Raw genomic sequence first — 13,924 nt, 5'->3', positions numbered from 1 at the left:
TTGTATACTAAAAATGGCATCAAACAATCTTTTTTAATACATATAATGCATTTCATATGCTGAGGTTCATTTTGACACTGATTGTTCACATAATGGTGCTTCTTCAGAAAGATTATTTTTACCATGAAGAGTTGATTACTATAAGTTACAGAGAAAGAAATTAGCAAGAATGTCATCACATGAAGGTTAAGGTGCAGTAGGTATCTGACAGAGTTGCACATAAGGTTCAAATACAATGTAAGTGCTCTCAGTATTGGGAGAAGTGTGTTATGAATTGAAAACTGGTTATCACATTGAAGACCCAGAGCTGGAATAAGTGTATCATCTTCAGGCTGTAAGGATGTAACCAGCAGAGTACACAAGTATCAATTTTTGGCCTTCAGTTATTTAAATTTTATATTAATGAACTGAAGGAGGATAGAAAGTACAAGGAATTGAATTTTGCCAATGTCACAGCAAGTGTGAAGGCATGTTACATGAGAATATTTGGATTCTACAACCAGACTTGAATGATCGGGTGAATGATTGGGTGAAAATTGGGTAAATGGACTTTGATGTGTTAAGTGAAACATCAATCACCCCAGTTTTAGGATTCAAAAGACAGGCTATCAAAATGGAGAATAACAGCAAATTAATGGCTCTTATGCATGGAAAATAAATTGGCAGCAGCCAAGCCCACCAATACTTAGGAAAGAAAATGTCATTACTGCAAGGGGGGGGTTGAGTTTAGAAATGTCAAACTATTGTTACTATTTGTTGATAAAACAAAGGAAAATTATACTGGGTGTTAGCAAAAACCGCACCTAATAAAGTATTAATAAATGCGTGGAAGACAGGTGTAGGCTCCATTTCCGCATATAAAATTTGTATTGACCCATAAACTTTTCCATTTCTTATCACCTGACAGGAGCTTTGTTGAATTGCAATATTTTTGTGATTGTCAGTGAAAATTCCAGAGTCATTACCCCATTTATGACAATGCAAAGTAGGGCATGAACTACGCCCTACTGAAATGGTACCCTCTGAACTCAAGCAACAGGTATCTTTTATAGCAAACACACGAAAAGATTTAGTAGCTTTGTCATGAACATCAGATGCAGATAAGATACAACTGGGGTCAGGTATGATATTCCCTAAATTATGCTGATTATATTTAAGGGAGTATATGGAGGAAATGATCATTGTACATCACCCTCGAGTAAAATGAATCACAGGCATAATGTCACCATCGCCATTGCTGGAAAGCATTGCCATGGCTTTCCACTTCAATGAACCAATTTCTGTCAGGAGTTGTATGACATCCATAGGTTCTCATATTAGTTGGCCATTATTGATTGGGGTTCTTACAGCCATAAGAAATACTATATCTCCTACATTTCCAAACATATGAACAATTCCAAAAGCACATTGAGAATCAGTGTAGATATTAGTTGATTTTCCTTCTGCCAACTTACAGAGCCTTTAACTCGGTCTGTTGCACAGAGGTACCAGGAGCCACGCTTCCTAATGCCAGCATTTCAGTTCCAGAAACAGCCATTTGAATTCCTCTCTCAATCATTGAGGAGCCATCAGAGTATCGACATAGATCTTTGGCAGAGTAATGATGAACAGGATGCTGCTGGTCACCATGTTCTTGAGTTAAGACTGCTACCAGAAGTTTCCCAGATCCCATCTATCAGGTGGGAATCCCAGATCTAAAAAATTACTAGTCTATAAATGCCCAAAGTGCCAGTTCCTTGTCGATAGGATTAGGAGTTACCTCCCTCTTCCCCCTCCCCTGTCCATTGTGTTGTTCATTTATGCTGCTTAAAGCATTCATGGAGGATTTCCATCCTTATGTAGTTATATTTTTGGGTCGTAGTGATACTGCTGCATCTCCAGGCTCCATTTCCTACGTGATCAATGCACCAGTCTATTCTCTCAGACACAACTTGCTACAAGGGCAGTGCTGGGAAAAATTGACTGACAGTGAACTGCCAGTGTGAAAGGAATATGGTCCAAGGCTATCTGAAAATAATGGACATCACTGATGGGAGAAAGGTCTTGCCAGCTTGGGAGCATGTGGGGCATCCAAGAAATATGAACCTACTAATGTAAATCTCGATAGGAAGCACCAGGTCGAATATATAGGGTTGTACAATGTAATCTGGAAACATAATCCACAGCCGGTTAACATAATTCTCAGCTGCACAGACCACTTGATTTGATGTTACAAAATGCAATGTCTTGGCACTATGGGAGTGCTAGCTTAGATCAAGAAAATTGCACATTAAAATCATTCATGTTGCTTGTATGATGAATTTAGATCTAGCAAATTTTGTTTCTTTGTAACTTCTACATAGCAAATACACTTACTTGAAGATTCTTCTTTTGATTATTTCTAAAGACAGATGTGTAGATTTCACTAAAGCATCCAGCAACTGACGACTAAAATGTGCATAAAGTTCTGTAACATCCTAGAATACACAAAGCACATAAATCTTGAGGAAAATAATTGAAATATGATAAATCAGTTCCATTTTATAGTCATTTATTCATAAGAGAGGATATTCATCCCAGTGTACGGAGTTAGCTATCTGAATTCAATTTCACTGCCCTTTCTCAATCCATTGCATTGCCCTAGAACTCGTGGAGAGGGGCAAGATGCATGTGATTACTGTTATCCTAAACAGTAAGTCCATAATTATCTACTATGCATCTCCCCAGCATAACGTCCTGGATGAATATGGTTCCCTCCTTCCCTCCACAAAGGTTAAGGAAATGAACCATAGATCAGCTTTCTGTCACCATTTTTCTGAATAACCATCTCCTCTCCCTTCTGGCTACCTACGGTCCTTTGTAACCCAAGTTTCATTCTGGGATTACTCTATTTGCTCCTCAACTGTCCACTAAGCAACAATTCAGATCCAACCATGGGTAGCACCAGACAGTACATACCACTTCAGAAAAGTGTAACACTTATCCAATTGTAGTCAGTCTTTGATGCATGTGCATACATAAAAACATGAAGAGGGGTAAATTTTATCATAATTCATCTATTAATCCCACATTCTCTCTTCACCTCAATGATTGAATATCTAATAATTTCAGTCTTTAATGTACTTGTCAACTATATATTTAATGCAGAAAATTCCAAGGGATTGCTCCCACTGAAACTTGCTTAAAATTATCACTCTTCAGCCTCAGAATCTGAATCAGGTTTATTATCACCGGCACGTGACATGAAATTTGTTAACTTAGCAGCAGCAGTTCAATGCAATACATAATCTAGCAGAGAGAAAAAAATAATATATAAAATAAAAGCTAATAATAACAATAAATAAACAAATCAATTACATTTATTGAATAGCATTAAAAAACATACAAAAACAGAAATACTGTATATTAAAAAAAAGTGAAGTAGTGTCCAAAGCTTCAACGGCCATTTAGGAATCAGATGGCAGAGGGGAAGCAGCTGTTCCTGAATTGCTGAGTGTGTGCCTTCAGGCTTCTGTACCTCCTACCTGATGTTAACAGTGAGAAAAGGGCAGGCCCTGGGTGCTGGAGGTCCTTAATAATGGACGCTGCCTTTCTGAGACACCGCTCCCTAAAGATGTCCTGGGTACTTTGTAGGCTAGTGCCCAAGATTGAGCTGACTAGATTTACAACCTTCTGCAGCTTCTTTCGGTCCTGTGGAGTAGCCCCTCCATACCAGACATTGATGCAGCCTGTCAGAATGCTCCCCATGGTACAACTATGGAAGTTTTTGAGTGTATTTGTTGACATGTCAAATCTCTTCAAATTCCTAATAAAGTATAGCCACCGTCTTGCCTTCTTTATAACGACATCGATATTTTGGGACCAGGTTAGATCCTCCGAGATCTTAACACCCAGGAACTTGAAACTGCTCACTCTCTCCACTTCTGATCCTTCTATAAGGATTGGTATGTGTTCCTTCATCTTACCCTTCCTAAAGTCTACAACCAGCTCTTTTGTCTTACTGACTTTGAGTGCCAGGTTTTTGCTGTGGCACCATTTCGTTAATTGGCACATCTCACTCTTGTACGCCCTCTCGTCACCACCTGAGATTCTGCCAACAATGGTTGCATCGTCACCTGAGACTATAACTCCTGTTTAAGGACTCCAGTCAAGGGAAGGTTAGTGAATCCACTTGTAAATTCTGTGTTTGAGTAACATTATGTCTTATTCTCCTAATCTCCAGAAAATATAGACCCATTCTATCCAGTTTTCCACTGTAAAAAAAAACTCCACCTATTCACAGCAAACTGACCAGCACTAAATAACTATTTATCCTTCACAAATTTAAGGAATGAATTTAAATGAGAATGATATTTCTTTTTACTGTAATTGTAGTGGAGGAACTCTAGAAAACCTCAGCTTTCAAAGTTTTAACAATTATTAGGTCCAAGTTAAAGTAAATTATAAGCTTAAGGTTTGAAGCATGCAAGGTCTAGCTACAACAAGCTTCTTTTTTTAAAAACTTAATCTTTTGCAAAAAGCATATTGTACCTTTTCAAAGTCATCATCCCTATGGCTCAGAACGTCATCTCCAAAAGAAGAATAGGAAGTTACTTTTTCCTCTGCAGGTTCTTCGGTAAATACAACTCGTCTACGCTCTGTATTAAGGAAAACAAGACAAATGTTTGAGGCAATAAGTTGTAAATAACATTCTATTCTATTCATAACTGTATTTAAAATACATACCAGGTGATATCTACTGTACATCATTTATGAAAAATAGTTATATTTTTGATCAGTTTAAAACATATATCAAGAAAAAATGAATTGTTTTCATGAAAATGTATATCCACACAATACAATTTTGCAATCTTCACTTCTGGCTTAATATAATCTGGGTATGGTACTTTTTCACCTTTTGTTAAATTTCTGTTGATTCTGTCACTGTCCGTACGGAAGCGAAGACACATACCGTACATCTCAGGAACTTAAGCACATGTAAATGAAATTTAACAGATTACAAAACATCAAAATCTCAGACAACTAGTGTTAAATTGTAATAATTGTTAAATTTTGCCTCCATCTCTCAGAGAATCCAGATCCTCCTTATTTTTAAATTCCCTCTCATCCTTCTACAAATCATTCTACATCTATAACCCCTCATTTTGACCTCCCTTCCAAAGAAAACAGATCTTAATTGTTCTTAAACCATTTAAGTCTCTCTGCAGGTTGTTTACTCAACACTACCCACTCCTCCACCTATCTTTGTATCATCGGCAAATTTAACCACAAATCCATTAATCCCACAGTCCAACTCATTGATATGCAATGTAAAAAGCAACAGTCCCAACACTGACTTCCTCCAAAACTCAAGGGTGCATTCCATCAGGTCCGGGAGATTTATCCACCCTCAGACCATTGAGCTTCCTGAACACCTTCTCAGTTGTAATTTTCACTGCACAAACTTCACTTCCCTGACACTCTTGAATGTCTGGTATACTGCAAATGTGCTCCACTGTCTTCCTATTTGAGCCTTTAGGAAGGCACTTTGTGGTTCCATCTATCTGCTAGGCTCAGGACAGGTCATTATAGATATTAACACCGAGAGATTTGAAGCTTCCAACTCCCTCTGCCTCTGACCCACCAGTGATAACTGGCATGTGGTCTAATAACTTCTCTTTTTGTTGAAGATTGCATGTGGAATGGGCTGCCAGCAATGGTGGTGGAGGCGGATACGATAGGGTCTTTTAAGAGACTTTTGGATAGGTACATGGAGCTTAGAAAAATACAGGGCTATTTGTAAGCCCAGTAATTTCTAAGGTAGGGACACGTTCAGCACAACTTTGTGGGCCGAGGGGCCTGTATTGTGCTGTAGATTTTCTATGTTTCCATGTTTCTATTGCATGAGATCGTTATTGTTGTATCACTCCACCATATATTCTATATCACAAATGAATGCTGATTCATTACTGGCCATAACTTGACCAACAGCAGTGGTGTCATCAGTGAGTCTGTAAATTTAGAACAATGCTCAATTATTCAGTTGTGTGTTTAGAGTGGGGGGGGGGTGAGCATGCCCCTTTGAGATACACCCGTACTGATGGTCAGTGAGGAGGAGATGTTACACATTAATACTGATGAGATCTGCCATAGAGAAAGTCAAGGAGCAGTTGTAAAGGGAGGTACAGAAACTGGGTCCTGTTATTTAGTGATATGTTTGAATGGGGGTGATAGTGTTAAACATCAAGCTGATATATCTGCTACTGTCTTACAGATGGTCCAGAGCAGAGTGGAGAAGCAGTGAAAGAGTAGTGTTGTGGCAATAAGCAAACTGAAGGGATCCAGGTCATTTCACTGGGTACAGATGGTTCACACAATAACCAAACTCTCAAAGCACTTCAGCACCATGAAGATAGATAATCAATCCCAAAGGAAATTACAGTGTCACAGTAGCATTACAAGGGCATAGATAAATAAATATACAAATATTAGAAGAGAAGTAGGAAAGAATAAAAAATAACTTACCACAAACAGCCTACCAGGAAGGGGCTCATCACTTCCCTGACTATAGGTTAACTCACTATAGAGCCTAATTGCAAAGGGCAAGAATGACCTCATATAACACTCTTTGGAGCAGTGCAGTTGTCTTAGTCTATTACTGAAAGTGCTCGTCTGTTCGGCCAAGGTGGCATGCACAGGGTGAGAAATATTGTCCAGAATTGCCAGGATTATCAATAGGGTCTTTGTCCTACCACAGCCTCCAGGGTGTCCAGTTTGACTTCTATAGAAAGGCTTGCTCTGTTAATCAGTTGATTGAGTCTGTTGGCATCACCCGTGTTGATGCCATTGCCCCAGCGCACCATTCCATAGAAGATTGTACTGGCAACAACAGACTGGTTGAACATGTGAAGGAGACCTGCAGACTCCAAAGGACCTCAGTCTCCTCAGGAAATACACTCCCCTTCCTGTACACAGCATCTGTGTCTTATACAGATTAAGATCCACTGTTAATTTCCCTCTGAATTCACCCAAAATGCTACTCAGCTAAAGAGTCAATTAAAATGCACTTGCTAGTAATTTCCACATTCTATGAACAAATAAACAAAAAAAATTATTTATGATCGACTGGCTCCAAAAGGACATATCTCCAATAGATGTAACCACTGTAGTTGGCAAAGGCTGCTGCATCTATGATTAAATCCACGGTTACAAAATAACCCCGGATACTTAATCACGTCATGCATATTAGAAACATGGCACCTTTTTTCCCTCCATGCTCATTATTCCCTCTAATCTCATGATTCTCTCCTTTACCACAATCTGGTTTGCTATTTTTTTCACTGCTAACCAACTCGACAATTCCTCATACCTTTACCTTTGAGGATAACAAATGTTTACACAGGGTAGCAAGGACACATCAGTGAACTACAGGTCAGTCAGCCTGATATCAAAGGTGGGGAAGTTACTGGAGAGAATTTTGAGGGACAGGATCTGCCAATATTTGGATAAACAAAGTCTGATTAGAAGCAGTCAGCATTGCTTTGTGCATGGAAAGTCATGTTTGATGAATCTTTACAAAATTTTTGAAGAGTCAACCAAAACGGTTAATGAGAATAGAGCAGTGGATCGTGTCTATTTGGACTTTAGCAACGTCTTCAACAGAGTCTCACATGCTTGGCTGCTTGAAAAGTGAGGTCCCATGGAGTCCAAGGAGAATGAGTTAGATGGATTCAATATTGACTCAGAGTGGAGGTTGAAAGTTGCTTCCCGGAATAAAGGCTGATAACTTAATCAGTTGGGGAAGTGAGCCAAGAAGTGGGAAATGGGTTTCAATACAAGTAGGTGAGAATGATGCATTTTGGAAAGTCAAACCAGTGTAGAGAGGGTAGTGGAATAGAGCAGAAGTACAAGTGCAAAGGGCATTAAAATCAGTGTCACAGGCAAACAGGCTAGTGAAAAAGGCATTTAGAGATCTGGCCTTCATCGGTCATAGCACTAAGGCTATGTCCACACTAGACCGGATAATTTTGAAAACGCTGGTTTCACGTAAAAATGATAGGCGTCCACACTAAGCATTTTTAAAAGTATCTCTGTCCACATTAAAACTGATAATTCAGCAAATCTCCTCCTACTGCGCATGTGCAGAACACATCTACCAAAAACAAGCGACATGTTTGGTGTTGAATCTAGCCATGAAAGACTTGGTGTGTGTTTGTTCAGTTACAGACTAGAAAAACTTAAATGACGGACAGCTGTTGGCTCTCGCACAGGAGGACATAAAAGTAAAAAAAACAAATACTGGAGTGTATGGAGGCAACTGGCAGGGAGTTCACGGACAGTATGACCTGGCTGACGACGAACATTGAGAAACTGACGAACTCTGTTGCATTAATAAAGCCCCTTGTTAAATGTATAAAACATGTCTGTATAAAACATTATCTTGTATTGCCATACAATGTTACATTAGGCTGTTACACATCTATTGTCAGAGAAGTACTTGCATAAATAGGTAAACCACCTTCATATGAGCAAGGACAGAAAACAGGGCGAAGTGAGCATACTTATTTATTCAGTAAGTTATGGGTCAAAGTATTTGATGAGTACATTTCTAACTCTTCTGGCTTCAGCCTCATTGCCGTTTGTTCTGAAATTGTTAGGTTGCATTCAAGAAAACAATGAAATGGCGCGCTGCCGTCACCATCTGTTCCAGCACATCATGACAGTGTTTTCAGATTTCTCTGGTTACACCGTCCACACTGCTCCAGCCAATCCGGCGTTTTCAAAATTACACACTCTGGAGAGCATTTCTGAAAATCTCCACTTTCGGGGGACGAAAACGTTGTTTTAGTGTGGATGGAGGGTAAAAAGGAAGATAAAAAGCTTTGGTTACAGATTTATCCGGTGTAGTATGGACATAGCCTCAGTATAGAAGTTGGAACTTTACGTTGCAATTGTATAAGTAATTAACGAGGCTGCACTGAAGCGTAGTGTACAGTTTTGGTCACCTTGTTATAGAAAAGATGTAGTTAATCTGAAAAGAGCACAGAGAAGATTTTTTAGGATGTTGGCAGGACTAGAGGCACTAAGTTTTGCAGAGACATTGGTCAGGCTCGGTCTTTATTTATTGAAACACAGCAGAATGAAGATGACATTACAGAAATGCTTAAAATTATGCAAAGCCTAGATAATGTGAATCATAAGTCTTTTCACCAAAATGGGTGTACAACAGATTAGGCTTTGAGTGTAAAGTTTAAAGAAAGACCTGAAGTACCAAGTTTTTCAAGCTGAAGCTGGCGATGAGCTGCTACAGTAGCATTATTTAAGAAGTACTTGCATAGATACATGGAGGGATGGGGGCTTAGTGAGACATGGGCCGAGAGCCATAAATTAGGACTAGTTGGGTGGGCATTGTGGTTGGCATGAACTTTTGGCTAAAGCCTCTGCAGCTGTGCTGTACTAACCATGTGGACAAGTAAAATCAGGATTAGAAAGAAGTCTCACACATTAAATTAGGTATCTATGGGAATATTCTCATGCCACTTATAAGGATCCTTGAATCAACAATGTCCCTTACCTGGCTGATTTTCAGGTATTATACTTTTTCTAGTTCTGTCGGAGATTTCTATAAATAATTCCATCAATTTGTTCACATTTTTTTCTATGCTATTGCTTTTTGGAACCAAAATCCCTGTCCATTCTTTGCAGCAAACCTATGGAATACATAAACATACAATGTTTAAACCTAATACTGGTGGGGCATTTCAATGGTTTGGTACAAAGAGTACACACATTTTACACTTTTTAATCAAAACTTAGAAACTTAGAAATAAACTTAGAGATGTATATCCAATGATAAGTGTTTGTATGAATTCCTTTGCTGTTTCATCTTAAGTGTAACCCATACAGCATATATCAGCCTGAATAATGGCACAATATAGATCATATGCAATATTAATAGTAATTTGTTTTACCTGTTCAATGGGTGTTGAACTGTCGCTAGGTTCTACTCCATGTAGCATTATAGAGTGATCATTAAAGCAATCAAAAAAGACCCAATGAGTATGACCAACATCTCTCTTTCTGTTTCACTTTCACTTTAAAAAACATTAGCTGCCCTTGTAAAGATTAAGAAGCTTGTGAACTGATGTTCAGCTGATAGACCCTTTGATCTCAGGACCTGATGCAGCTGTTCACAACAAAGGTTTGAGGATGTTGTGCCCACAAGATGCAACCATTAAAGGGATTCAATCTTAGGAGACATGTGTACACTCCCAAACACAATCCTTCAAATGTCGCCTCACCAATGTTCTGTACAACTGCAACATGGCATCCAAATTTCTATACTCAGTGCCCTGACTGATGAAGGACAGTATGTCAAATGCTTTCTTCACCATCCTATCTACCTATTACACCACTTTCAGCAAACCACAGCCCTCTGTTCTTCTGGAGAAGTCCTATCCTGATTTGTCTTCCCAAACCACAACACCTCACATTTATCCAAATTAAATTCCATTTGTCATTCTTCTGCTCAGTTATCCAGCTGATCAAGATACCTCTGTGATTGCTGATAACCATCTTCACAGTCTACAACACCACTTCTTTTAGCATTATCTACAAACTTACTAACCACAACTTGTACATTCTCATTCAGAGCTTTGATACAGATGACAAATAGCAATAGACACAGCACTGATCCCTGGGGAACATGATTAGTCACAGGCCTCCAGCTTGACAAACAACTTTCTACCATCAGTGTTCTGCTACTTCCCATCAAGCCAATTGTGTAGTTAATTAGCTAGCCCACCCTGGATCCCACATGATTTAACTTTCCATAGTAGACTACCATGTGAAAACTATAGCAGACTGCAACTCCCTAGTTATACACTTATTTCTGGAACATAAGATAAAGACATCTATGTCAGATGACTGGTTATTGACTACAGCTCCCTGTAATCATAATTCCAAGAAAACTTAACTCCAAACACCTTCATTTCAACATCTTCCTTTGCAACTGGATCCTTGACTTCTTGACCAACAGATCGTAAACAGCAGAGACTGGCAGCAACACCTCTGCCACACACTGGGCCCCTTAGGACTGCGTCCTCAGCCACTTCCTTTACTCCCTATACACTTACAAATGTGTAGCCACATCCTGCTCAAACTCCATCTATAAGTTAAGCAAATCCCATCAGCATGGTAGGCCAAATCTCAAATAATGATGTCAGTGTACAGGAAGGAGATAATGTGCCTAGTTGCATGGTGTCATGACAACAGCCTTTGCCTCAATATCAGCAAAACAGAAGAGTTGATTATTGACTACAAGAAACGGGGCTGTGCATATGCTCTTGTTTACATTAACAGCGCTGACATTGAGGGCTGAAAGTTCCAAGGAGCAAATATCACCTGTCCTGATCCAAACACCATGATGCCATTGCCAAGAGTGCACCTGAACTTCCACTTCTTCAGGACGCTAACATTCCCATTATTTCTCACCATTTTTTTTTTATATAGATGCAACACCGAAAACATCCTTTCAGGAATGGCAAATACTCAGTCTGAGAAAGCAAGAAACTGATAAGAGTTGTGGACACAGCTTACCCCATCATGAAAACCAGCCTCCCCTCCAGGGACCCTGCATACATATCTCACTGCCTCAGCAAAAGAGCCAATAAAAAGTTTGTCAAGCAATGCAGCCACTTGGAGCGGCCATCGTTGGAGTAAGGCCAGTGTTAGAATGAGGAAAAGCTTTGGCTCAAGAGGCATTGGTGTGAAGAGGTGGGTGGGGTAAGTGGTCCAGGTCTTGGGAGTGAGAGCAGCTCTGTTGAAAAAAAAAGAGGCTTCAATGAGAAGGCACAGGTAAGGACAGGTAGGGTTTTATTTTGTTGCTTATCCTTCATCCTTGATTCAGTTTACACAGGATGGTAGTCAGGACAGCAGAATGTTTCTCCTACAGATGTGGGAAGATGGGGAAACACATGGTCTCCCTGATGATGACAGCTGTGGCCAGTAACTCCAGGCAGACCAGGTCACGGAACTGGACATGCATTTGAACGTACTGAGGATCATCCAGGAGGCTGCGATCATAAGTGAGTCTTAGCAAGGTGACCATGCCCAAGATAGACTTCAGATAGATGAGCGACCACCACAAGAAGTAAGGGCTGTAGACAGGCTTACCTGTGGCCAGTCCCCTCACAAACAGACATACCACCTCTTTGGATATTTTTGAGTGGGGGATATTTTTCCAGGGGCTAGCAGCAGCAGTCAACAGTGAGCAGTGGAAGGAGAAGGCAGTGTCAAGTTTCTGGATGCCAACATTTTTGAAGGTCTATCCTTAGCTCAACATATTGATGCATTTACAAAGAAAGCATGATGACAGCAATAGGAATATGAAGAGATTTAGCACGTCACCAGACTCCAGCAAGTTTCTAGACGTACAGTGAAGAGCATTCCAATTGGTTGCATCACCATCTGGTATGGAGTGGCCTATGCACAGGATCAGGAAAAGCTGCAAATGACTGCAAGCCTAGCCAGCTCCATGTGGACTCCAGGTTCTCCGGCATTAAGGACATCTTCAAAAGGTGATACCTCAAAAAAGTGGCACCCACCTTCAAGGATCTCCATCACCCAGAAGTTTATAATTTATTTATGGATTGCACTGTACTGGCTCTGCAAAACCACAAATTCAATGAAATATCACAGTGATATTATGCTCGATTCTGTTTCTGATTCTTTCGCTCAAGGTCAGGGAGTCCAAAACCAATGAGCATAAATACAAGTGAAGAGGACAGAGATTTCAAAGAGACCTGTGAGGTAATTATTTTACACAGAGTGTAGTGAGTGTTTCGAACGAGCTGCCAGAAGTGATTGTCAAAGTGGGTACAATTACAACATTTAAGAGCCATTTGGACAGGTACATGGAGGGCTGCCGCTTGCAGGGTTATGGGCTAGTTGGGCTGAAAGCTGTTTCCATGCTCTAATGCTCTGACTCCAATACATAATCAAAGATTCCACCCACTCCCCAACATTTTCTCTTCTCCACCGCCCATTGAGTAGAAGATACAAAAGCATGAAAGTACACACCATAAAATTCAATTTTAGTGTTATAATACTATTGAATGGATATATTGTACCACAAGATGGACTTGAGACCTCACATGTTGCCTCATCATGGCTTTGCACCTTTTGTCTGATGATACTAATGTTTGTCTGCAATAGTGACTGTACATTCTGCATTCTGCTGTTGCTCTTTCCTTGTACTGTACTACCTCAATGTGTATGTGTAACAACAATAAACCAACATTTTCAAGTCAGAACTGTTTATGACTTGAATGGGAACTTTCAAGTGCTGGTGCCTTTGACTTTCTAGTAAAAGCCACAGTTTAGTAGCCTCTGCTGAGAGAGTCTTAGTCTGATACTGCAGTGGGTTTTGTAGATGACACACGCAGCATAAACAATGCACCTGTGAAGGGAGGTGGTGGAAGTAGATTACTAAACCCACAATGGTGTTGAACTCTTGAGTATTACTGAAGCTGCACTTGTCAAGGCAGATGGAATATACCTGATTGCACTTCTGATTTGTGCTTTATAGATGGTATGTCAGGAGTGAACCATGTGCCTCTGAATATCCGGTTTCTGGCCTGACACAATATTTGTGTGATCGGTTCAGTTGTTCTTCTAATCAAGAGTAATTACTAGATGTTGCAGGTGGTTTATTTATGGATTGTAGCAACTACTGCATGCTTAAGGACAATAAAGAATTACTGCAAATGCTATAAATCTGAAAGAAAGCATAGAAAATACTATAAACACTCAGCAAGTTAAGCAGTATCATTGAAAAGAGAGCCAGTTAACATTTCAGGTAGAAGATCTTTTGTCAGAACTGAGGATGAGGGAAGCAGGCAGATGATTGAGCTTTATGATTGAAGAGATCACTATCTGGTACTGCTAATCAGTCCTTGACAAGTTA

At 39.8% G+C, this 13,924-nt stretch overlaps 1 protein-coding gene across 1 annotated transcript in view; it reads right to left on the bottom strand.

Annotated features, from left to right (window-relative positions):
* The window catches only part of LOC132401347 (dynein axonemal heavy chain 8-like), a 674,688-nt gene that overhangs the window by 501,547 nt on the left and 159,217 nt on the right, over positions 1 to 13,924 (bottom strand). Inside the window, exons 21-22 of the mRNA XM_059983476.1 lie at positions 4,510 to 4,616; positions 2,356 to 2,456 (exon numbers count right to left, since the gene is read on the bottom strand). Of these exons, the coding sequence (XP_059839459.1) occupies positions 2,356 to 2,456; positions 4,510 to 4,616 (208 nt within the window). The remainder of the gene's footprint in view (positions 1 to 2,355; positions 2,457 to 4,509; positions 4,617 to 13,924) is intronic.

This window comes from Hypanus sabinus, chromosome 10 (genome assembly GCF_030144855.1).
Source record: "Hypanus sabinus isolate sHypSab1 chromosome 10, sHypSab1.hap1, whole genome shotgun sequence".
Classification (NCBI taxonomy): Eukaryota; Metazoa; Chordata; class Chondrichthyes; order Myliobatiformes; family Dasyatidae; genus Hypanus; species Hypanus sabinus.
Note: the sequence above shows the minus strand (reverse complement) of the source record. Positions and strands in the feature narration are given on the sequence as shown.